We start from the raw sequence: 26,107 nt of genomic DNA, 5'->3' as shown, positions 1-26,107 counted from the left end.
AAAAACTTCTGGCGGAGTTTAAGGGAGAAGTCAACAGCAATACAATCCTAGTAAGTGACCTTAACACTCCACTGACATCACTAGACAGATATTCTAGGCAAAAAATCAACAAGGAAACAGCAACCCTAAACTACACACTACATTAAATGGATTTAATTGATATTTCCAGAACATTTCATCCCAAAGTTGCAGAATATACATTGTTCTGAAGTGCACATGGGACATTCTCAAAGATAGACCACGTGTTAGAACACGAAGCAAGTCTACAAATTCAAGAAGATTGAAATATTAATCATCGTCTCAGATCACAATGGCATGAAACTAGAAATAGACTACAATAAAAACACCCAAAACATTTAGACACTTGGAGGCTAAGTAGCATATTATTAAACAATGAATGGGTTACCAAAGAGATCAAGAAAGAAATCAAAAACTTCCTGGAAACAATGAAAATGAACACACAACAACCCAAAATCTATGGGACACAGCAAAAGCAGTCCTGAGAAGGAAGTTCATAGCACTACAAGCCTACCTCAATGAACAAGAAAAATTTCTAATAAACTATATAACCCTACAATTTAAAGAATTAGAAAGAGCAAAAGAAGGTCCAGGGTAAGTAGAAGAAAGGAAATATAAAGATGAGAGCCTAAATAAATGGAAAAGATCGATGAAACCAAGAGTTGGTTCTTTGAAAAGATAAACAACACTGATTATCTTTGGATAACTTTTAGCCAAACTCATCACGAAATAAAGAGAGCAGACCCAAATAAATGAAATCAGAAACAAAAGAGGTGAAGTAACAACCGACACTACAGCAGTATAAAAGATGGTAAGAAAATACTATGAACAATCTGGACAATCAGGAAGAAAAGGATAAATTCCTAGAAAAATACAATCTTCCAAAACTAAATCAGGAAGAATCAGAAAACCTGAGTAGGCCAATAACAGCTGATGAAATTGAAGCAGTAGTTTAAAAAACTCCCAGCACAAAAAAGCCCTGGCCTGGATAGCTTCATAGGGGAGTTTTACCAAATATTCAAAGAAGAACTAACACCTACCCTCATCAAACTATTCAAAAAAATCCAAGAGGACACTTCCAAGTTCTTTATACAAGGCCAGCATTATCTTAATTCCAAAACCAGATAAAGACACTACAAAGAAATAGAATTAGAGAGCAATATCCCTGATGAACACAGATACTAAAATTCTCAACAAAATATTAGCAACAGGTATTCAGCAATACATTAAAAAATTCATATACCATGATCAAGTAGGATTTATTCCTGGGATGCTAGGTTGGTACAGTGTCCACAAATCAATTAACATGATTCATTACGTAAACAAAATGAAGGATAAAAATCATATGATTATATCAATAGATGTAGAAAAATCATTTGACAAAATCTACCACCCATTTATGATAAAAACTCCTAGCAAAGTGCAAAGAGAGGAAACATACCTCAATATAATAAACCCATAGCTAACTTTGTACTCACCGGGGATAAAGTAAAAGTTTATCCTTAAGATCAGGTACAAGTCAGGGATGTCCACTTTCAGCACTCCTATTCAACATAGTACTGGAAATCCTAGCCACAGCAATCAGATAAGAAGAAGAAATAAAAGGCATTTAAGTTGGAAAGAAAGACATAAAACTGTCATTATTTGCAGATGACACTGTATATAGAGAACTCTAAAGATTCCACCAATTAATTCAGTAAATAGCAGGATACAAAGTAAATATTCAGAAATTGGTTGCAATTTATACACCAAAAATGAACTATCAGAAATGGAAACTTAAAAAAATCTCATCAAAAAATTGCATAAAAAAATAAAATACATAGAAATAAACTAAACCAAGGAGATTTTTAAAAGCCTATACTCAGAAAATTATAAGACATTGAAGAAAAAAATTGAAGAAGTTTCAAATAAATGGAAGCATATACCATGCTCTTGGATGGAAAGAATGAACATAATTACAATGTCCATGCTTCCCAAAGGAATCTATAGATTCAATGCAATTCCTATCAAAATACCAATGGTATATTTCACAGAACTAGAACAAATATTCCAAAAATTTGTATGGAACCACAAAAGTCCCTCAATAGCCTCAGCAATCTTGAAAAAGGGGAACATAGTTGTAGTTATCATGCCACCTGATATAAAACTATACTACAAGGATAAAGTAATCAAAACAGCATGGTGCTGGCATAAAAACAGACACATAAATCAGTGGAATATAATAGCCCAATAACAAGCCCATACCTATATGGTCAATTAATATTGCACAAAGGAGGCAAGAACATACAATGAAGTAAAGACAATTCATTCAATTAATGGTGTTGGAAAAGTTGGACAAATATGTGCAAAAAAAATGAAACTAGATCACCTTCTTATACTATACACAACAATAAATTCAAAATGAATGAAAGACTGAAATGTAAGACTCAAAACCATAAAAATCCTAAAAGTAAAAACAGGCAGTAAAATCTCAGTCACTTTTCTTAGCAGTATTTTTTTCTGATACATCTCCTCAGGTGAGAGAAAAATAAAAGAAAAAAAAAAACAATGGGACTACATGAAGTTAAAGGGACTTTGCATGGCAAAGAAAGTCACCAACAAAATGAAAAGTCAACTGACTGAAGGGGAGAAGATATTTGCCAATGATACACCTGATAAGGGGTTGATATCCAAAATGTATGTTAAAAAAAACAAAACCTAATACTCAACACCATAAAAAAATCCAATATAAAAATGGGCATAGGACCTAAATAGACACTTCTCCAGAGGACACACAGATGGTCAACATGCATATGAATAGATGCGCAATGTCACTAATTGTCAGAGCAATGCAAATTAAAACCAAAATGAGATATCATCTAACACCTGTCAGAGTGGCTACCATCAATAAATCCACCACCACCAACTGCCTGTGTGGATGTGGAGGAAAAGGAACTTCATGCACTGTTGGTGGGAATGCACACCGGTGCAACCACTGTAGAAAACAGTATGGAGGGTCCTCAAAAAAGTAAAAGTGGAACTGCTTTATGAGCCAGCAATTCCACTTCTGAGTACATATACAAAGAAACCCAAAACACTGATTCAGCAGAATATATGCACCCCTATGTACATTGCATCCTTATTTACAATAGCCATGATCTAGAAGCAACTCAAGTGCCCATAAGTAGACCAGTGGATAAAAATGTGGTGGTACATATATACAGTGAAATATTACTCAGCCATAGAAAGGAATGAAATCTTACCATTTGTGACAACATGGATGGACATAAGGATATTATGCTAAGTGAAAAAGTCAGACAGAAAAAGACAAATATGATATGATTTTACTTATATGTGTAATCTAAAGAACAAAACAAACATAATTGAAACAGACTCAGACACAGAGAACAGACTGATGGTTACCAGAGGGAAGTGGATTTGGGAGCTGGGTGAAAATGGTGAAGGGACTAAGAAGTACAAATTGGTAGTTACAAAATAGTCAGGGGATGTAAGTACAACATAAGGAATATAGTCAATAATATTGTAATAACTATGTATGGTGCCACATGGATACTAATCACCATGCTATACACTCAAAACTAATCCAAAATAATATTGAATGTCAAGTGTGGTTGAAAAATAAATTTTGTTTGTTTGTTTGTTTTTAATTTATCTTTATTGTTGAGAATATTACAGGTGTTTCATTTTTTCCCCCAATTGACCCCCTCCACCTCGCTCCCACCCCGTCCGCAGGCGTTCACCCCATTATTGACTGTGTCCATGGGTTATGCATATATGTATATAACTTCTTTGGTTACTCTCTTTCCACCCTCCACCCCCCTTCCCTCTTCCCTCTGAAATAGGATCGTCTGTTGCCTGAGTCAATGTCTCTGGATCTATTTAGTTCATCAGATTCTTTTGTTCATTAGCTTCTTCTTAGAGAAGACCCTTCAACATTTCCTGTAGTGCTGGTCTGGTGGTGATGAACTCCTTTAGCTTTTTATCTGTGAAGCTCTTTATCTGACCTTCAGCTCTAAATGATAGCTTTGCTGGGTAGAGCAATCTTGGTTGTAGGTCCTTGTTTTTCATCACTTTGAATATTTCTTACCACTCCCTTCTGGCCTGCAAGGTTTCTGTCAAGAAATCAGCTGACAGTCGTATGGGTGCTCCCTTGTAGGTAACTAATTGCTTTTCTCTCGCTGCTTTTAAGATTCTCTCTTTGTCTTTAACCTTTGGCATTTTAATTATGATGTGTCTTGCTGTGGGCCTCTTTGGGTTCCTCTTGTTTGACACCCTCTGTGCTTTGTGGACTTGTAAGTCTATTTCTTTCCCCAGGTAGGGGAAGTTTTCTGTAACTATTTTTTCAAATAGGTTTTTGATTTCTTGCTTTCTTTCTTCCCCTTGTGGAACCCAAGTAATACGAATGATGGGCCTTCTGAAGTTGTCCCAGAGGCTCCTTATACTATCTTCATATTTCTGGATTCTTTTTTCTCTTTGCTCTTCTGGTTGGGTGTTTTTGTTTCCTCATGTTTCAAATTGCTGATTTGATTCTCAGCGTCCTCTACTCTACTGTTTACTCCCTGTAAATTATTCTTCATTTCAGTTCATGTAGCCTTCATTTCAAATTGGTACTTTATTATGTGATTGATTTTCTGTTATTTCCCTAATAGTCTGCTTAAACATCCTTATAAACAAAATTCTGAACTCTGTATCTGTTAGCTTGCTTGGATCTATTTCATTTAGTTCCTCTTCTAGAGATTTCTTCTGTTCTTTCCTTTGTGACATATTTCTTTGCCTCCACATTTTTGCTGCTTCCTGTGTTTGTTTCTATGTATTAGGTAGAGCTGTTATGTCTCCTGAAATTTGTAAAGTGGCTGTGTAGTAGGTGTCCTGTAGGGTCCAGTGGCTCAGCCTCCCCAGTCACCTGAGCTGGGTCTTCTAGGTGCTCCCCTGTGTGGGCTGTGTGCACTGTCCTGTTGGCATCACTGGGAGGAATTGACCCCCAAGCCAATCATCTGTGAGGACCAGCTGCAACTACAGCCAAAGAGCTGCTGTGCTGGAGACACCCCTGTGGAGCAGGATTTACTTCAGTGGAGCTTTGTTGTTCACCAGGTGCATCCATTGACTGTGTCCCTCGTGGATGTGGTAGGGTTGTAATCCGGCGTGGTCAAATCTGACCACCAGGTGCACTGTCTCTGGGGCCTCCCGGGAGGTGCAAAGTCAGCCTCTGCCAGTGCCTTGCCCAGGGCCCCCCAGCATGAGCTACCCAGCAAACCGTAGTTGGCTGCTACTTGTGCTGGGCTTGGAGGGCCCAGGAGAGGCCAAGCTATGAGCCAATGCAGCTGCCGCTAGTGCCAGGCCTGGGGCCACTTATCAAGCCATTTGGGGCCCGCTGCTGCTTGTTTGAGAGATTTTAGGAAAGTCCTAAGCATGAGGCTCGAGAGGCCACTTGCACAGAAAAGCCGCTGGAAATGGCCTGGATGAGCTGCAGGTGGGGAGGGGCGGGGCCTCCGGGAATCACGGGGCGGGGCCAAAGGTGAGAGTCAGGTGCTGGCGATTCAAATATGGCGCCTGCCTGCGGGCTGTGCGGGGAGGACTCGCCACAGGAGCCATGGCCTCCGCCAGCCCTTCTGCCTGGGAGGAAGCCGCCCTCCGCCTCTCGCCCGGATCTCAGGCAGGTTAGTTCCTCCCCGAGTGTCCCGGGTCCCTTCAGGCTGCTGCCCGGCGCTGGGCTCAGAGGGAGCGTCCGAGTGAGTCCGTGCGCGGCCCTTTAGAGGAGCTGCTGGGGCTCCCGCAGCCTCCGAGACCCTCAGGGACAGTCCCCACTGGTTTCACAGCCGGAGTTGTGGGGCCGTCTCTTCCTGGCCTGGAGCCCTGGGCTGGGGGCTGCTGTGGGGCTGGGACCCCTCCCTCCTTGGGGAAACCTCCACCCTGAGATTCCTCCTGGGTTTGACCCGAGGCACCAGGTGTGGGCCCGCAGCCGCGTCTCTTTGATTCAGCCCCGACCCACACGCGTCTCCGCCCCTCCTCCCGCTCTGGATGCTTCCTCAGCTCCCTGGTTGTGAGGCTTCTGTGCAGCTGGATCTCAGGAGGCTCTGAGTGACGGTGGTTCTGTATTTTAGTTGTAATTTTGATGAGGTTGCGGGAGGCGGCGGGTGCAGCTGTTACCTGCGCCGCCTTCTTGTTTCTCTCCAAATTGTAAAGTTTTAATGGTGGTTGGGTTTTTTTTGGAATAAAATGACCAGAAGAAAATAGCAACATGGAGTTCCAGAAAACTACATAGAGTATTATACTATTTCTATGAAGATCTAATTTTAAAATTAAAATATTACTTACAGAATATATGTATATATACACACACACATATATATATGTATGTGTAGTTGTTTACTTGCATTTAAATAAAATAAGAACTCGGAACACATAGTGTTTGCTTCTGGATGATGGAAAAGTGAAGGAACATATAAGTATTTTTAAAATTTTAATTTGCGGGCTGGTTTTATAGATTCCATTTTGATATTATGCTTGAAATGTATGCATATGTGGCGTATAATCTTGTTTGAATTCTTTTTAAAGAATAATTTTAAAGTATGAGAAATGGAAAAGGTAAAATAATACTAGATTTGATAGAATACTCAGAAATCTAAAAGAATGCCCTGATAAATCGTTAGACTTTATAAGAATTGAATGTGATTAACAAATGCAAAATAAATACCAACATAACATTCAATTGCATTTTTATGTATCAACTACAAACAGTTATAAAACGATTCTTCAAAAAGAGTTCAATAGCCAAAGGTGGGACAATTTGAGCAACAAAATAAAGTAGTGTTGGGTTGTAGCCCAAAGTATAAATTAAATGAGTCTATTTTGTTGTAAAGAAATGACTAAATAAATAGTGAAAAAATCTCCCTTAGAATTTTAAACAATTTCTATAGCTACTCCAGCCTCAAGGAGGTAGAGCATAGCTTCCCACCACTGTGTGTGGTAGGTACATTATGACTTGCTTCCAAAGATTATAAAGTATGGAAAGGGAGTGAAAGGAGTACCTTCAGAGCAGAGAAAGCTGATAACCTTTCTCAATCAGGTGATGAAGGTCAACATCAGCAGTGATAAATCATATTGATAGTATGAACTTTTTTTGATGATATAAAAATGGCACTTCTTTTATCTTCCTCCCCAAATCCCATGAACCCATTAGACTTGTCTAATTATGGAAAGAAAAAAAAATAGATCTCAATTGAGGAACATCCTACAAAGTGCCTGACCGGTACTACTCAAAGCTGTCAGTGTCATCAGAAATAAGGAAAATTTGAGATGCTGTCACAACCAAAAAGTACCTAAGGAATCATGACTACTAACTGTAGTCGTCTGGATTGGATTATGGAACAAGAGAGAGATTTGTTGTTCCACTTACTTATGCACTCACTGGGTGATTTTTGTATGAGCCCTTACTGGGAATTGAACCTGCAGCCTTGGCGTATCAAGATGATGAGCTACCTGTCCAGGGCCAAGAACATTACATTTTTTAAAAAACTAGAATGTTCAAATAAATTAGGGACTTTAGTTAATAACGATGTATTAATATGTGTTCATTAATTGTAACATGTACCACACCAGTCACTGTATGTTGTTAGTAATAAGAGAAACTGGATGTAAGGTATGTGGATTTCTCTGTACTCCCTTCAAAAACATTTTTTGTAAATTTAAAAACATCCTGATTTTTTTAAAAAAAATAAAGGGCATTTGTAATTCTATTATAACAAGAATTCTGTGCTTTTTACTCAAATTTCTTCTCAAGAAAGTTCAGGTTTTGGCTGGTGTGGTTCAGTTGGTTGGGCGTCATTCTGTGCACAGAAGGGTTCCCAGTTCAATTCCTGGTCAATGGGGGTTCACTCGCTCTCACATCAATGTTTCTCTTTCTCTCTCCCTCTCCCTTCTGCTCTCTAAAAATCAATAAACTATTCTTAAAAAAAAAAAAAAAATTCAAGAAGTATCAGATAATGATTATTTTTACTGTTTTAAAGCATAGCGTATTATCTTTTTCAATAGTATTTGCACTTTAATACTTTCCTCTAATTATCAGGATTTAAGGAGTATTTTTATGATGTGCAATAATTATGAAACATATCAATTAATATATTAATAGTCATAGACCTACTTGATTATCACATATTATACTCATGAAAATAAGCCTTCAAAATTTATTATTCAAATGGTATTTGTGTAGCAGAACAATCACTTCTCACACTCTAAGTACTTCTCAGCTTAGCCTGTTTCATTTTATCCAATATTTCTTCCTACTTGTGGTTTTCTTAGGCCATGTTCATTGTGTCAATGTCCTGCAGTAAGACCTCTCTCTCTCTCCCCCTCTTTCTCTCTCTCTTCCTTTGCTATTCTCAGATACTACGAGTATTTATTCTTTGGACGACCAAATGATTGGAAAGTACTTAATTATGATGGGTACCATAGGCCTTCTTTGCCTTCTCTTGATTTTCTTTCGGGAGACGGCTTGGTGGAAGCTAAGATCATTTCTCAATCAATATATTTATTTTGGCCTCTATAAGATGTTCAACAAGGTGAGTAGTTAAGCACGGACCTTAAGAATAACTCTAAGAAGATGGAACATTAGACCTGAAAAGCATGTAGCTACATATGACTATCTCAGTTAGTGGAGGAAAAAACCCTCTATGTCCCCAGAAATATATTTTCTTTAATAAAATTTATTAAGGTATAATTTACCTACAATAAACTGCATTTATTTTGTTGATTATTTCAAGGAACCAAACTTTGTCTATTATTGACTATTTTCTCTCTCACTGGTTTCTCCCCTCCTTTGTTCCAGTTTCTTTATGTGAAGCCTAAAGCCATAGCTTTTACGTCTTTCTTCTTTTCTAATATAAACATTGAATGCTAAGCATTTCCCTATAAGCCATGCTATAGCTGTACCCTAAAAAGCTGATTTCTTATATTTTTATTATCATTTAAATGCTCAAAGTATCTTCTCATTTCCTGTATGATTTCTTTTTTTTTGTATGGATTATGTAAATGTCTGTAGGTTAATTTCCAAGTATCTGGGAGTTTTCTAGATATATTGTTGTTATTGATTCCTAATTTAGTTCTTCTGTGGTCAAGGAACATACTCGTATTCAATTTTTTAAAATCCAATCATATTTGTTCTTTGGTTCAGCATATGACCAATCTTGGTAATGTGCCATGTTTACATGAAATAAATGTGTATTTTGCATTTGTTGGTTGTAATGATGATTGATGGTGTTGCTTACATCACTTAGTCTTTAACTGACATTTTTGTCTGATTGATTTATTGATTGCTAACGAAAGGTTTAAAATCTCCAATCCTGATTGTAGATTTGTTTATATCTCCCTTTAATTCTGTAAATTGTTCCTTTAGATACTTTTAATCTCTGTCATTACTTCAATAATGTACTTCCTTCTGGCTTTTAAAATTCGGATGGGAAGAAATTATCACTCAGGTCATTCTCTTTTATGTAAAGCATTGTGTTCTTTGGCTTTTTTCAAGAGATTCTCTTTATCTTTAGTTTCCACCACCAGTTTGACCATCCTGTACCAAGGCATGATGCCAGCTTGGATAAACTGAAACCATATTTTCCAGAATCCCCTTCCCTGGATTATTCCAGCCTAAAGTTGGTGATTTAAAAAATTCCCATGAGATTTGGAAGGCAGAATTGAAGCGGCACATGGCTCTCTCAAGATCGTTGTGATTGGTGGCAGTGACAGTCTTCACTGAGACTGATGCCCAGGTGCTAATGGAGCCCAGCTCGGTTGTGCTCTCCCGTCTGCATTCGCTTCTTCTGACAGCTCGCCCGACTGGCCCACAGCAGCCACGGCTCCTGCGCAGAAACAAGTCACCCAGAGGGGCCTCCGGAAGCTTTTCTATAAAGTGCCATCCGCACGCTGGGAGCGGCTGGCTGCCAAGTATCCTGGCAGGTTCGGATTTCTCTACCTGCACGATTGCTGCAAAATGTGTTAGTGACTTTCCTCTGATTCACCAGTGTTCCTGCTTTATTTGCTGTAGGTTTAGTCAGATATTTTGTTTCTTCTTGAGTCAGTTTCAGTAATTTGCGTCTTTGGAAAACTTTACGGTTTCATCTAAATTATCTAATTTATTTGTCTGCAATTGTTTATTCCTTTGTCAATAATAATATCTTATTTCTTATTTCTAATTTTAGTAGTTTTAGTGTATCTCTTACTGTCTTGATCATTCTAAAGAAAGGTTTATAAATTTTCATCTTTGCAAAGAACCAACTTTGATTTTATTGATTTTCTTTATATTTCTATTCTCTTTAATTTTTTTAATGTTTCATTAATTTCTGCTTTAATGTTTCTTTTCTTCTTTTGCTTGCTTTAGGTTTAGCCTGCTTTGCTTTCTGAATTGTGTTACTGTGGCAGGTCATGAAGCTGATTTGATATCTTTCTTCTTTAAATACAGATGTTTAGAGCTATAAATTTCCCTCTAAGCACTAACTTAGCTGCATTTCAATTTTTGTTATGGTGTGTCTTAATTTTCATTCATCTCAAAGCATTTTTTATTTTTCTTTGTATTTTCTTATTAAATGTATTCAGGTGACATTGATTAATAAAATTATATGGGTATACAATTCTACAGTATATCAGCTCTATATTGTATTGTGTTTACCAACCCATGTCGAGGCTCCTTCCACCACAACTTATCCCCCCTATGCCCTCTTCTACCTCCCCCTACCCCTCTTTCCCTCTGGGAATCACCATACTGTTATCAGTGTCTATAAATATTTTTGTTCTTTGCTTAATCCCGTCACTACTTTTTTTATCCACTTGTCTATTGATGGGCACTTGTGTTGCTTTTATATCTTCACTTTAAGTAGTGTTGAAGACAACATGGGGTGCCTATATTCTTTCAAATTAGTGTTTTGGGGTTCTTCAGATATATACCCAGAAGTGGAATTGCTGGGTCACAAGGCAGTTCCATTTTTAAGAACTTCCACATTGTTTTCCTTAGTTGTTGCACCTGTTTGAATTCCCACCAACAGTGCACTGTGATTCTTTTTTTCCTATATCATCACCAACACCTACTTGTTGGTGAATTTATTGGTGATAACCATTCTGACAGGTGTGAGGTGGTATTTCATCATGGTTTGAATTTACATTTCTCTGATGGTTAGTGATGTTGAGCAAATTTTGATATGTCTATGGATCATCTCTATTTCCTCCTTGGACAATTATCTATTCAGGTTTTCTGTCTACAATTTCATTGGGTGGTTTGTTGAGTGTGTGTATGTGTGCGTTTGTTGAGTTGTATAAATTATTTATAAATTTGGGGTGTTAATACTTTATCAGATGTATCATTGGCAAATATGCTCTCCCTTTCAGTCATTTGTCTTTTGTTTTGTTGATAGTTTCCCTTCCTGTGCAAAATTTTTTTAATGTAGTCCCATTTATTTATCTTTTGTTTCCCTTCCCTGAAAAGATATATTAGAAAAAATATTGCTGAGAGAAATGTCTGAGACTTTACTGCCTATGTTTTCTTCTAGCAGTTTTATGGTTTCAGGCCTTACATTTAAGTCATTGATCCATTTTGAGTTTATTCTTGTATATGGTGTAAGAAGGTGGTCTACATTCATTTTTTTGCATGTATCTGTCCAATTTTTTCAAGACCATTTATTAGATAGACTGTCTTTACTACATTGAATGTCCTTGATTTTTTTGTCAAATATTAATTGACCATATGAACGCGGGTTTATTTCTGGACTCTCTACCCAGTTCCATTGATCTGTATCTATGTTTATGCCAGTCAGGCTGTTTTGATTATTATGGCTTTGGGTCTGAATTGTTTCTTAGCCAGAACTCAAGTACCGATGTTGCTGAACCAAGATTCAGTCACTGGTAACATTCTAGTGCCGTTTCACCACCAACAGTTACACTTACCTATTTTTGCTTTAGTTGCCTTTGCTATTGGTGTGAAATTAAAAAAAAAAAAAAAAAAAAAAAAGATCATTGCAAGACCAAAGGCAAAAATTTTGTTTTCTTTGAGGAGTTTTATACTTTCAGGTTTTATGTTTAAGTCTTGAATCCATTTTGAGTTGATTCTTGTGTATGGTGTGAGGTAAGGAACAAACCTCCTAATTCTGCATGTGGTACCCTTCTCTCCTGAGTGATATCCCTGCTTCAGGAGCAGGGCGTTTGGTGGAGGGCAGTAGTCTCCGGCTTTCCACCTGAAGCCTCTGTCCTAAGAATGAGCTAGGCCCGATATACCACACCACACCCAAAGGGAGGCCCTGCACTCAATGTGCAGAGGCTGAGTGGGAGAAGGGAGCCCCAGACTCTCAAATACACTCACCTAGAGCATGGCCTCTTCAGCAGGCAGCTGGGGAGTGAGATGAGAAATGCTTATTTCTTTCTCTTCCAGAAGGATACCTTAGCTCTCGATTGTAAGGTGAGGGAAGAGAGAGCCCTGTGTTCTTGGCTGTACCTGCCTAGAGTGAAGTTCTGTTCTGAGCTGAGGGGAGGGACAGAGAGGGTGGGTCATGATTCAAATGCCGCAGGATTTTATCGTTACTACAAAGTTTAGTAGGTTTTATTGAATAAATATTTCTTTATTTGTTGTATGCCCTTAGGATCATTTACAAAGGCTTTAAATGGTTATTATTTAAATAATTTTCCCCAGTTTCACTAGGGCACAGATCCATCAATCTTCTCACTGTGCCATTCTGTTAAGTCTTAAAATTTTTCTATTTGAGATCTTAGTGATTTATTTCTCTCTCCCTTGTAAAAGAAAGTTAATTTTTCTTTAGTCTTTCATGGTTGAGCACACTGTGATTGTAATAAATTACACTTGATGGATCTCAGTTGTGGCTTTATTTTTCATGAGGTGTCCATTTCTGGACTAAAAATTAGGCTCTGTAATCCTAATTTCTTAATCTGTGAAAATAAAATTTAAAAAAGCAATGTGTTCTGAAGTGATAGGACAAAGTGATCTTTAAAAAGTACGCCAAGTTTCTGTTCTGATATCTTGAGATCAGTTTCCTGAAGCTGTTTGGTCTAGTCAAGGTTACTAAATAACAAGGTTCTCCTGTAATATATATCCTGAAAACATAGGTGCCCAGTGAGTCTCTTAGGAAAAGTCTAGTTAAGTCTTGCTGATTTTCTTAGCTCCCACTACAGTTTCATTTTGGCAAAATTTATTTATTATTAAAAACTTATGCCCTGGCCACTATGGCTTAGTTGGTTGAGTGTCATCCTGTGCACCAAAAGGTTGCCAGTTTGATTCCCAGTCAGGGCATGTGCCCAGGTTGTGGGTTCAGTCCCCCAAATGGGATGCAACTGATCGATGCTCTCTCACATCGATCTCTCGATCTCTCTCTCCCTCTCCCTCTCCCTTCTTCTCTCTCTAAAAAATCAATAAAAACATATTTTAAAAAATGTTTTGACTATTTTTTAGAGCTACTTAGCCTCTTGAGTTGACTTCCTTCTTAAGGATCAGAGTGATAGAAAACAAACAAACAAAACACACACACACACAAGTATTCATTTATCTGAATACTTTAAATTCTGTCCTTTAAATATTTAAATTACACAAATTGCCATGTTAATTTACACTCCTTCTAGTATATGAAATAACCTTTCCTTCTCCTCTAGTGATGAACTGTATATTATTTAAACTTAGTCAAGGTGTCCATGCAATGCTGAGCTGATATCCAGAAATTTCTTGAATTGACTCAAACCTTCTGTTCTGACACCTTTGAGGTTATCCTCCAGTTTAGGTTCCATGAAGCCATCCAGTCTAGACCAGAGGCCTAAAGAACAGCCACTTCTGTGATTCTTGTCTTGAAAATACAGGGAAAACTGTCTAAGGAATTATCTGGAGAACATGAAGATGAGGATGTAGGAAATGAAAGAAAGCGAATTCTGGGGCACCCTCAGGAGATGATGAGTTCCGCAATACTTATTAAGAAGCTCACAAAGGTAACATCATTCACTGACCAGCATAAGCTGGCTTATTCCTACCCCAGAGCATGCCGTTGATGTCCAGGGTTCACTGTAGTTCTTTGGGATCTATATGTATTTCCCAAGTGTAATAGAAGAATTTTTGTGAAATTGTCTGAAGACAGTGGTCCATGGGGGTCTGGGCTATTTACTGTACTTGACCTATAAATATTCTTTACTATATTGATTTTTTAGATATATTTTAAGTATCCAGTCATTCTGGCTGTGAAAAATATCTCCGTAGCAATCCAAAAGGGGGAGTGCTTTGGATTGCTGGGATTCAATGGAGCTGGAAAAACTTCTACCTTCCAAATTTTGACTGGAGAAGAGACTGCTACCACTGGGCATGTGTTCATTGATGGCATTTGCATCACCAAAAATATCCAAAGGGTAAGACGCTATTACTGCCTGAGATGTGAGAAGCATGATGACCCAGGGTACAGGTAACAGGCAGGTGGCAGGAGAGAATAGATAGGAATTATGCTGGGCATCCATATAGATACTGTTGACTTCGTAGGTTCTGGAGGGAGAAATACATTTTTGATGAGAGAGAGTGAAGCATCAAGAGCAAAATCTAAGACGAGAGTGTCTTTGTGGTCTTTGAAGCTGTTAGAGTACAAGGGAAGTTCTGTCAACACCGCGTCCTCCAAGGTGCGCCAGACAGGCTGCCGTAGGAAGGAAAGACGGGCCGCAAGGAGAAGGTGACCTGCGGTTGAGTGGTAAGTGAAGCCGTGGTTCCTCTTAGAGCTCTGTGACAGGGCGGCCGCCTGAGCAGTCCCAGACTGAAGCGAGGCAGCTGGCCTGTGTACCCCTGGTCCAAGAGGTCAAACTCAAGGAAGTCCCAGGCGAGAGAAAGCCTGAAGGGGGTCCCTTGGCTGTAGTAACTAGAACTCACTGCTGAAGCTGGCACTAGGGTTAGTGGGGCAGTGGTCGTGGGAGCCCGGACGGTGCAGGTCACTGAACTCTGCCATCTAAACTCAGAAGGTGGGGCTGGGGGAGCCTGTGTGCTGTAGGATACATGGCAGTGTGGTAACAAAAGTGGAATTCTATTTTGAAGAAAGTTATCTGTGGAGCAAAGGGAAGAATTAGGATTTACTCAGTTGTGAGAATGAGGCAGGAGCTACTTTATACATTGAACAATTTGATCACTAGATGGGAAGAAATTGAGGAACTAGAGGAAGAAGTGATACATGATGACAGAAGGTGAGTGGGTCCTGCCAGGTGGTCCTGGGATGGAAGAGGTGGGCAGGGGTCTTCCTAAGTACCCCTATCTATACCACTAATCAAATCCCTTCGGGGGACATGGGATTGTGAAGAATGACAAAAAGAAAATTAAGCAAAGGTGCTGCCAAACAGAAAAAGCTAAATTGGAAACAAAAGAAAAAGTCCTTTGCAGTGACGAACTCGGTCTGAGGGAGCTTTTCAATCTTCAGGAAATCTCTCCAAATTTGCTGTTCCAAAACATGACAGATGGTGATCTTTTCATTTCCTTGGGCTTTAAACATGTTTTTAACATTTTATTGTGATAAAAAATGTGTAACATAAGCCCGGCCGGTTTGGCCCAGGGGTTGAGCATCAACCTAAGATCCAAGTGATCGGGGTTCAATTCCCAGTCAGGGCACATGCCTGGGCTGGGAGCTCCATCCCCAGCAGGGGGCGTGCAGGAGGCAGCCGATCAATGACTCTCTCATCATTGATGTTTCTCTGTCTCTCTCTCCCTCTTTCTTCCTCTCTCTCTGAAATCAATAAAAATATTTTTTTAATTAAATTAAAAAGTAACATAAAGTTTACCATTTTAAACATTTCTGAATGTGCAATTCATTGGCATTCAGGTCATTCATATTATTGTGCAAACTTCACCACTCTCCATCTCCAGAACTTTTCCATTTCAGAATGAAAATCTGAACCTGTTAAACAGAGGCGCCTCACCCTCCTCCACCCCTGGTAGCCACTGTCATATAATATTTGTTCTTTTGTGCCTGACTTAGTATATCTAGCATAATGCCTTCAAGGTTCACATATGTATCAGAATTTTATACCACTTTCAGGCTGAATAGCATTCCATTATATGTATATATCACACTTTGTCCATTAATCCATTGATGAGCATTGGGGTTATTTCCACTCTTTGTCTATTATAAATAATGCTCTTCTGAACATGGGTGTACAAATATCTTTCAGTTATTTTGGGCATGTTTTTAAAAGTGGAATTATAAGACCTAGGGTAATTAGTTTAATTTTCTGAGGAAATGACATCTGTATTTTACTTTTTTAAAAAATATGTCTTTATTGATTTCAGAGAGAGGAAAGGAGGGGGAGAGAGAGAGATAGAAACATCAATGATGAGAAAGTCATTGATCGAGCCTGCAACCCAGGCATGTGCCCTGACCGGGAATCGAACCCCGATCGCCTGGATCCTAGGTCGACGCTCAACCGCTGAGCCACACCCGGCCGGGCGACATCTGTATTTTAAATTGGCTGTACCATTTTATATTCTCACCTGCAGTTCACAAGAGTTCCAATTTCTCCACATTATCACGGACACTTGTTATTTTTTTAATCGATAACACCCATCCTAGTGGGTGGGAAGTGGGTGGGAAGTGACATATCATTGTGGTTTGACTCTCATTTCTCTAATGATTTTGATGTTGAACATCTTTTCAGGTGCTTATTGGCCATCTGTATATCTTATTTGAAGAACTGCTTATTCAGTTCCTTAGTACATTTTAAATTTGGGTTGTTTGATTTTTGTTGTTGGAAAAGTTCTTTATGTAATCTGGATAATTATCCCTCATCGTGTGTATGATTTGCAAATATTTTCTCTCATTCTGTTGGCTGCCTTTCAAATATCTTTTGATGCACAAAATTTTTAAATTTTGATGAAGTACAACTTACATACTTTTTTTGTTGCCTGAACTTTTGGTTTTATTTGTAAAATCATTACCAAATCCAATATGGTGAGATTCTCCCTATGTTTTCTTCCAAGAGTTTTACAGTTTTAGAATTTACTTTTAGGTCTTCGATCCATTTTAAGTTAATTATTATATGATAGAAGGTAAAGGTCACAGTTCAGTCTTTGCACCCTGGCCGGTGTGGCTCAGTTGGTTGGATATCGTCCAGGGTACTGAGAGGTTGCTAGTGCAATTCCCAGTCAGGGCACATGCCCGGGCTGCGGGCTCCATCCCTGGTAGGGGGTGTGCAGAAGGCAGCCAATGTTTCACTCTCACATCAATGTTTCTCTCTCTCTCTGTCCCTTCCTCTCTCTCTAAAAGAAAAAATTATTAAAAAGAAAAAAAAATTCAGTCTGACTTGAATAAATAGCTGTCCCAGCACCATTTGTTTAAAAGACTGTTCTTTGCCTCACGAATGTCTTTTGCGCCCTTGTTGAAAAGCATTTGACCATTTTTGCAAGGGGTTGTTTCTGAGCTGTCCTGTTTCATTGTTCTATATCTGTCTTCCTGCCAGTACTATAGTATTTTGATTACTTCAGCTTTTAAGCAAGTTTTGAAAGCAGGAAGTGTATGTATGTATTCTTCTTTTTTGAGATTGTATTGGCTAATTAGGGACTTGAGCTCCCATACAAATTTTAAGGATTTTTTTTTTCTATTTGTGAAAGAAAAAAAATTAGGATTTTGGTAGAGATTGCATTGAATCTGTAGATAATTTTTGCTAACTTTGACATCTTAATATTGAGTCTCTTAATCCATGAACATGGATGTCTTTCCATTCATTTATGTCTTTAAACATTTTGTAGTTTTTAGTACAGATGTATTTTGATTCCTTGGTTGTCTGTTCCTAAGTATTTTATTTTTAATGTTATTGTAGATTGATTTGTGTGTGTTTTTAATTTCCTCTTTGGATTATTCATTGTTAGTGTATAGAAATGTAACAGATTTTTGCATGTTGATTTTGTATCTTAAAACTTTGGTAAATCTGTCTATTTTAACTGGATTTGTGTGTCTGTGGACCCTGGAGTTCCCTACATATGGGATCATATGATCTGTGAACAATGATAATTTTACTTGCTTATTTCCAATTTGAATGTTTTTAATTTATTTTTGTGACAAATATCTGTGGCTATAATTTCAATATTCTGTTAAATAGAAGTGGTGAAAGCAGACATCCTTGTTTTGCTCCTGATCTTTGGAGGAAAACTGTCAGTCTTCCACCATTGAGTGTGGTGATAGCTATGTATTTTTTTATATTCACTTTTTTATGGTGAGGAAGTTTTCTTCTATTCCTAGTTGGTTGTATGTTTTTATCATGGAAGCACGTTAAATTCTGTTGAAGGTTTTTTTTTAATCAATTAAGTTGTGTATTAAATGGACTGGTTTTCATATGTTAAACCATGCTCACATTCCAGAAATGAATTCTACTTAGTCATGGTATATAATTTTTAATAGACTACTGAGTTATGTTTTCTAATATACATCAGTGGGTATTGCATCAATATTCACAAAGGATATAGGTCTGTCATTTTCTTTTTGTCTTTTTATGGCTTTGGTTCTAGGGCATTGCTGGCATCAAAAATTGAGTTAGGAAGTGTACTTTCTTCTTAAATTTTTGGAAGAGTTTGAGAAAGATTGGTGTTGATTCTTCTTGAAGTGTTTGGTAGAACTCACCAGTGAAATCATCTGGTCCAGGGCTTTTCTTTTTTGGAAGGTTTGTGATTAGTGATTTGATCCCCTTAGTTATCAGTCTGTTCGGATTTTCTATTTCTTTTTGATTCAGTCCCAGAATGTGTGTGTCTGTAGGAATTTTCCCATTTCATCTAGGTTATCCAATTGGCTGCTGTGCAGTCGTCCATGCTAGTGTCTTATAATACAGGGGTGGGCACAAGTAGGTTTACAGTTGTGAGTATGTGAAACAGTTTATTCTTGTGCTGTTTATTAATTATTGTATTATTTTTCCATACAATCAACTGTAAACCTACTTTTGCCCACCCTGTATTTGCGTAAGATCAGTAGTAATGTTCACACTTTATTTCTGATTTTAGTCATTTGTGTCTTCCCTTTTTCTTTAGTCAACATAATAAAGGTTTTTAACTTTGTGATCTTTTCCAAGTACTAACTTTTAGTTTTGTTAACGTAACAAGTCATTTAAACCTGTGAAGAATTTTTTTGTGAGTTTATTTGAGCCAAACTATCGACAATTGCCAAGAAGCAAAATCTCAATGCATCAAAATAATGCTCCTGAGAATGGCAGTTTTGCCCCTTGCTTTATAGATTCCAATCAAAGGGGAAGACATAAGTGGGTTACATGAAACCATTGGTGATTGATTAGGGAGGTGGGAGAAAGCAAAGTGGGGAAACCTCTGGGATTGGATAAAAGTAAAATGATAGACACACACTTCTTTTACCTGGGTGGGTTCAGGACAGTTAACAGTCAACAGTTAAGATGTCAATGACAGTGAGAAGATTCCTGGTCTCTGCCCTGGTGCAGAAAAAGGGAAAAGGGCCAGAAAAAGGGAAAATTACTTTGTTTTGCAAGGGCATGTGTTAATCTGGTATGTTATCTTAGATGCAAAAAGACAACCAACAGGCTTAGTGAAGGCGAAGGTTAACTTTTGTTAGGAAAAAATACTGCCTCAGGACATGGCTACCAACCATAAATGTTTATGTTTAAAAAGTTTTAATTTCAGGCCATCCTTTGTGGTTATTTTAGGTCTCTGAGTTTGCAAGGCCACCATGCAGGCCTTCCCTGAGCCTTTCAGGTTTAGTATGTGGCCCCTCTTCATCCACAGCTTCATTGATTTTCTCCAATGTTATTTTTTATTCTTTATTTTATTTATTTACCTTTCATCTTTATTAGGTCTTTTGTCAACTGATGGTCATTGGCACCACTTCAATGCCAACAGGAATCCCCAATTTGGGGTGTGGTGAAGGAGGAAACTTTATTCAGTGCAAACAGCTCAACTGTGCTACAGCACAGTGGTGGGGCAGCTCAACTGTCACACAGCAGGGCTGGGAAAACAGCATGACTGCGAGGCAGCCCTGGGGCCAGGCCCCTCTGGCTGGGCGGCTCTGCTCTGCTCCTTGCCAGCCTGCTTTGTGCTGCTCTGCTCCGCTCCGCTGTGATTTGTTCCCTCTGCTCTGTGCCAGTCTGTTCTGGCCTGTACTGCTCTGCTCCACTCCACTCTGCTCCAGTGAGACAGCTTCAGCGTTTCATTCAGCTCAGCCAGGGAGATGCAGTCTTCAGCCTGGAAAGTACTGTCTTAGATGGACAGAAGTCCTTGCCCCTGATTCCTGATTGGACTGGCCTCGCGAAAATGAGGACTCCAAATCCTTGGGTTTGTTTGGTCCAACAGGCACTGTCCTGACTGGTCAGAACAGAGCCACTTTGGTTGATTGGAGCTGCATAGGTCTGATTGGAGGGGGAAAGCCTCAGTCCTGTTGGTTGAAATAGGACTCCAGGAGCTCCTTTAAAAGGCTGGCTCAGGTGCAGGGACACCAGGCAGGCGGCAGTTTCGTGCAGAGGCAGGGAGTTCTGTGCAGGCTTTTCCCTGAAGTGCAATTGTGTGAGATCCTATGTATAGAAATGGCTGCTAGGTTCTGTTTTTTAAAAATGGGAGCCCCGACAGCCACTAGGAGCCTTTCATAGTAGGGTTCACACCTTCTTTCTGCTAGCTTTGGGTTTATTATTTTTATACTTGCTAAAGATGTAAAGTTAGGTTATTGATTTGAGATTTTCCTTTAAAAAAATATATAGTTTTATTGATTTCTTTTTTTTTTTTTAGAAAGAGGGGAAGGAAGAGGGAGAGAGAAACATCGATGTGAGAGTGAAACATTGATCAGCTGCCCGCTGTGTGCTCCCCACTGGGGATCCAGCCAGCAACCCAGGCATGTGCCCTGACTGGGAATCAAACTGGCAACCTTTTGGTGCATGGATGACACCCAGCCAACTGAGCCACACCAGCCAGGGCAAGATAGTCCTTTTTTAATGTTAGCATTTATAGCTATAAATTTCTCCTCTTAGTAGTGCTTCAACGCATCCCATAACTTTTGGTGTGTTATTTTGTTGTGTTGTTTTAGGTATTTTCTAATTTCCCTTGTGATTTCTTCTTTGACCCATTTGTTGCCAAAAAATGGTTGTTTAACTTCCACATCTTTGTACATTCTCCATCTTTCCTTATGTTATGATTTTCACCTTAATTCCAATGTGGTCATGAAGATAATTTGTATATACTTTTTAATTATTAGACTTAATCTGTGGCATGTTATATTGTCTATCCTTGGAATACTTTATGTGCACACCTCATATGCACTTGTGAAAGATATGTATTCTGTTGTTGTTGGGTCAAGTATTCTGTATGTGTCATTAGGTCCAATTGGTCTATATGGTGTTCAAGTTCGCTGCTTTCTTATTGATCTTCTGTCTTGTTTTTTTATCTAATAATAAAAGTGAAGGTACTGAAGACTCTAACTCATATTGTTCAGTTTATTTCTCCCTTTGAATCTGTTACTGTTTACTTCATATACTTTGAAGCTCTGATGTTTGGTGTATATGTGTATAATTTTTATATCTTCATGGTGAATTGACCCTTTTATCAATATATAATGTTGTATTTGTTCCATTTGGGAATTTTTATTTATTTATTTTTCAATTACAGTTTATAGTCAATATTATTTTGTATTAGTTTCAGGTGGACAGCATAGTGGTTGGACTATCATACACTTTACAAAGTGACTCCCCCAATATTTCAGGTACCCACCTGGTGCCGTACATAGTTATTACAATGTTATTGACTTCCCTGTGATGTAACTTACATTCCTATCACTATTCTCTAACTACCAATTTTTACTTCTTAATCCCTTCAACTTTTTCAGCCAGAGCCCCACATATAAGTAAAATCATATGGCATTTGTTCTTGTAACAGTTATTGACTTAAAGCCTATTTTGTCTAATGATAGGATAGCCACCCAGATCTTTTGGGCACTATTTGCATAGATTATTATTTTTTGTCCTTTTACTTTCAACTTATTTATGTCCTTAAATCTAAGTGAATCTCACTGGACATCATATAGTTGGATCATGGTTTTTACATTCATTTTGCCAATATATGCTTGTTGAATGGGGTATTAAATTCATTTGCATTTAAAGTGAATACGAATAGGGAGAGACTTACTTTTGTTGTTGTTTTATGTATGTCTTGTTTCCTCCGTTACTGCTTTCCATTGTGCAGAGTGGTTTTTGTATTTACATGTTTTGATACTTTTCTTCTTTCCTTTCATGTGTATTCAACAGATATTTTCTTTGTGATTACCATGGGGATTTCATATAACATTCTAATGTTATAACAATCTATTTTGAGTTGATACCAACTGAATTTCAATCACATATGAAATTCTGCTCCTATACAGCTTTGTTTCCACCTCCACTTTGTCATTGTTGTCACAAATTACATCTTTATATATTGTGTACCCATTAAAAATTATTATTATCTTTATTCATTTTTCTTTTTCTTCTTTATATATATATATCTTTATTGATTTCAGAGAGAGGAAAGGAGAGGGAGAGAGAGGTAGAAACATCAATGATGAGAGAGTCATTGATCGAGCCCGCAACCTGGGCATGTGCCCTGACCGGGAATCGAACCCCAATCGCCTGGATCCTAGTTCGACGCTCAACCGCTGAGCCACGCCCGGCCGGGCTCATTTTTCTTTTTAAATCCTGTATAAAATACACAATTGAGTATGAATCAAAATTGCAATAATACTGGTTTTTATATATGCCAATGCACTCAGCTTTACCAAAGAGCTTTATCTCTGCATAGGGCTTTGATTTACTGTCTAGCGTCCTTTAATTTCAATTTAAAGGACTCTTTTTAGCATTTATTGTAGGGTAGGTAGATCCAGTAGTAATGAACTTTTTCAGCTTTTATCAAGGAATACTTTGTTGTTTCTTTTATTTTTGAAGGACAGTTTTATTGGTATAGAATTATTGGTTGACAGGTTTGTTTTCTTACAGCGCTTTGTATCATCTCACTGCTTTATAGCCACCAAAGTTTCTGCTGATAAATGCACTGATGATCATATTGAGGATCCTTTCTTTTGTTATTGCTTTCCCTTGCTGTTTTCCAGATCCTCTCTTTGTTTTAGTTTTCAACAGGGAGATTATTATTTGTCTCATTGTAGATCTCATAGGCTTTTCTTATTTAGAATTCATAAGTTTCTTGAATTTGTAAATTTATGTATTTCTTTTTTTAATTTATCTTTATTGTTGAAAGTATTATAGATGTCCACTTTTTTTCCCATTGAGGTCTCTTTCAATAACCTTTCCTCCACTTTCTTTCTCTCACCTTCCTCTGAGACTGCCAAATGTATACATTGCTCTCTTTGATGACGTACCATAAATTATTTAGGCTCTCTTTGCTTTTCTTTATTCATTTTTTCTTTTTACAAGTCATACTGAGTAATTTCAAATTTCCTATATTAATGTTCACTGATTCTTTATTATACCTACTCTCATGTGCTGTTGAACCCCTTTGGTGAATTTCATTTATTATATTTTTCATGTCCCAGTTTTTTCTTTGTTTTGTTTTTATAATGTCTATTTGGTGATGTTCTTATTTGTTTATAAATAATTTTTTTTAATATATCTTTATTGATTTCAGAGAAAGGAAAGGAGAGGGAGAGAGAGAGAGAGAAACATCAATGATGAGAGAGTCATTGATCAAGCCCGCAACCCGGGCATGTGCCGTGACCGGGAATCGAACCCTGATCGCCTGGATCCCAGGTCGACGCTCAACCGCTGAGCCACGCCCGGCCAGGGTATAAATAATTTTTTATATTTTCTTTACTTTGTGGTTTTCTTTAGTTCTTTGATATTTAAGAGAGTTATTTTTAAATCTTTATCCAGTAAGTCTGATGCCTGTGCTTCTTAAGGAATTATTTTAGCCAATTTATTTTCTTCAGTTATTTGAGCCTTGTTTTCATATTTATTTGTATGTCTTTTTGAACGTTGGCTTTTGAAAATTAAAAATGAAAGTGCTTTATGACCCAGTGATTCCACTTCTGGGAAAATATCCAAAGAAACCCGAAACACTAATCCAAAAGAATATATGCATCCCTATGTTCATTGCAGCATTATTTACAATAGCCAATTTGAAAGCAGCTCAAGTGCCCATCAGTAGATGAGTAGATAAAAAAGCTGTGGTATATTTACACAATGGAATACTGCTTGGCTGTAAAAAGAAGGAAATCTTACCTTTTGCAACAGCATGGATGGATCTAGAGGGTATTATGCTAAGTGAAATAAGCTAGTCAGAGAAAGACAAGTACCATATTACTTCACTTATCTGTGCAATCTAGTGAACAAAACAAACAAATAAGCAAAATAGAAACAGACTCATGGATACAGAGAACAGATTGACAGCTGTCAGAGGGAAAGTGGTTGGGGGACTAGGTGAAAAAAAAAATAAAGAGATTAAGGAAAAAACCTCATAGACACAGCAGTATGGTGATTACCAGAGGGGAAGGGGATGAGGCAGGAAAAGGAGGTTAAAGTGGGGATAAATGGTGATGGAAGGAGACTTGACTTTGGGTGGTGAATGCACAGTACAATATACAGATGATGTAGCATAGAATTGTACACTTAATATTAATAATATTGTTAATTAATGTCACCCCAATAAATTCAATAAACATTTTTTTAAATTGGCTTTTGAAAAAAAAGTCACCTCTCCTCGTCTTTGCAGACTGGCTCTGTACCAAGGCACTTCTTCTAGCTAAATATGTTCTAGACCTAGGGATTAGCTCTAGGTGAAACTTTGTTATTCTCATATCTTTTCTGTGCATGCATCTTGCCTGTGCCTCTTGGTGTGGATTTTTATATTCTTCCATATACATGGCTTCTTTGGAATGTCTTAATTTATTAGAGTGTCACTCTGCTTGTCCTCGGAAACTTAGATGTTCAAGTGTGTGTCTTCACCTGTAATATCTTAGCCCACGAGTCTGCAGGTCTGTAGTCCCCCTGCAGCTTTCATGAGAAGTACCCTGTGGTTTTTAGCCTGGGCAAAACAAACACCTGTCCTTTAAGCAGTCCCAAGGCAGGTTAGATCATTGAAAATAAGGTCAGCTCTGCTTCTTCTGGTTTGAAGGACGCAATAGGAAAATGGGCAGCTGCCTCCTCCAGAGCAGCACTGTTCTGAAACAGGGAGGGGTTTGGCAAGGGTGAGGAAACATGCGACGAAAGTTCCTAACATTTGGAAGTTCAACCAACCAATTGATTGAATATTCAGCTGGTTGCTGTAGACTTTAACTGTGTTCTAGGGTTCCTATAAAGTTATTTTGGTCACTTTCTGGTTGTTTTAGAGGTTTCCATAGGGAAAAGGGACTTGGAGCTTCCTAGCCGTCCATTTCACTGCTGTGACTCTCTTTAATATTGTTTTGTAATTCTTTCCCTAAAGTCTTATACAGTTTAGCAGGTTTATTTCTTTGTACCTTATGGATTTTATTTATACTCTTAATGGTGTCATTTTTTAGCATAATATAAGTTGCTGGTATTTAGGAATGCTATTGAATTTTGCATGCTGATTTTATTATCCAGAAACCTAGGTCAACTAATTTTCTAATTAGCTTTCACAGTTTTTATACAGATTATCTTGGCTTTCCTATGTAGATACGCTTATAATCTAGAAATAATGACAATTTTTCTTCCTTTTCAATTGCCAAACCCCATTTCTTGTGCTATTGTGTGAAGTGGAACCATGGGCACAGTGCTGAATACTGATGTAAGGATACCTTTTTTTTTTTTGCCTTTGAATGAAATACTTCTAAATTTCTACTACTGTATATTATATTTGGTAGCTACCCTTCATCAGTTTAAGAAAATTCATTTATATGTCTAGTTTACTACAAGCTTTTAGCATTTTAGTGTTGGCTTTTACTGTGTACATTGTTTGTATCGTGTGAAAATATTATATAGTTTTTTTTTCATTTATTGTCTATTATTAATTTAAATATTCATTTTTAATAATCAATTCCAATGTAAACTACCATCTTGACTTTCTAATCACACATTAGTTTCACTTTTTATTTATTTATTTATTTATTTATTTATTTATTTATTTATTATTTATTTTTAATCCTCACTTAAGGATATTTTT

The 26,107-nt window shown here is 37.7% G+C and overlaps 1 protein-coding gene across 1 annotated transcript in view; it reads left to right on the top strand.

Annotated features, from left to right (window-relative positions):
• The window catches only part of LOC308554460 (phospholipid-transporting ATPase ABCA3-like), a gene marked incomplete at both ends in the record, with an annotated part of 195,441 nt that overhangs the window by 155,289 nt on the left and 14,045 nt on the right, over nucleotides 1-26,107 (top strand). Inside the window, 3 exons of the mRNA XM_081131700.1 lie at nucleotides 8,401-8,576; nucleotides 13,855-13,980; nucleotides 14,197-14,391. Of these exons, the coding sequence (XP_080987826.1) occupies nucleotides 8,401-8,576; nucleotides 13,855-13,980; nucleotides 14,197-14,391 (497 nt within the window). The remainder of the gene's footprint in view (nucleotides 1-8,400; nucleotides 8,577-13,854; nucleotides 13,981-14,196; nucleotides 14,392-26,107) is intronic.

This window comes from Miniopterus schreibersii (genome assembly GCF_964146895.1).
Source record: "Miniopterus schreibersii genome assembly, chromosome: 3".
Taxonomy (NCBI): Eukaryota; Metazoa; Chordata; class Mammalia; order Chiroptera; family Miniopteridae; genus Miniopterus; species Miniopterus schreibersii.
Note: the sequence above shows the minus strand (reverse complement) of the source record. Positions and strands in the feature narration are given on the sequence as shown.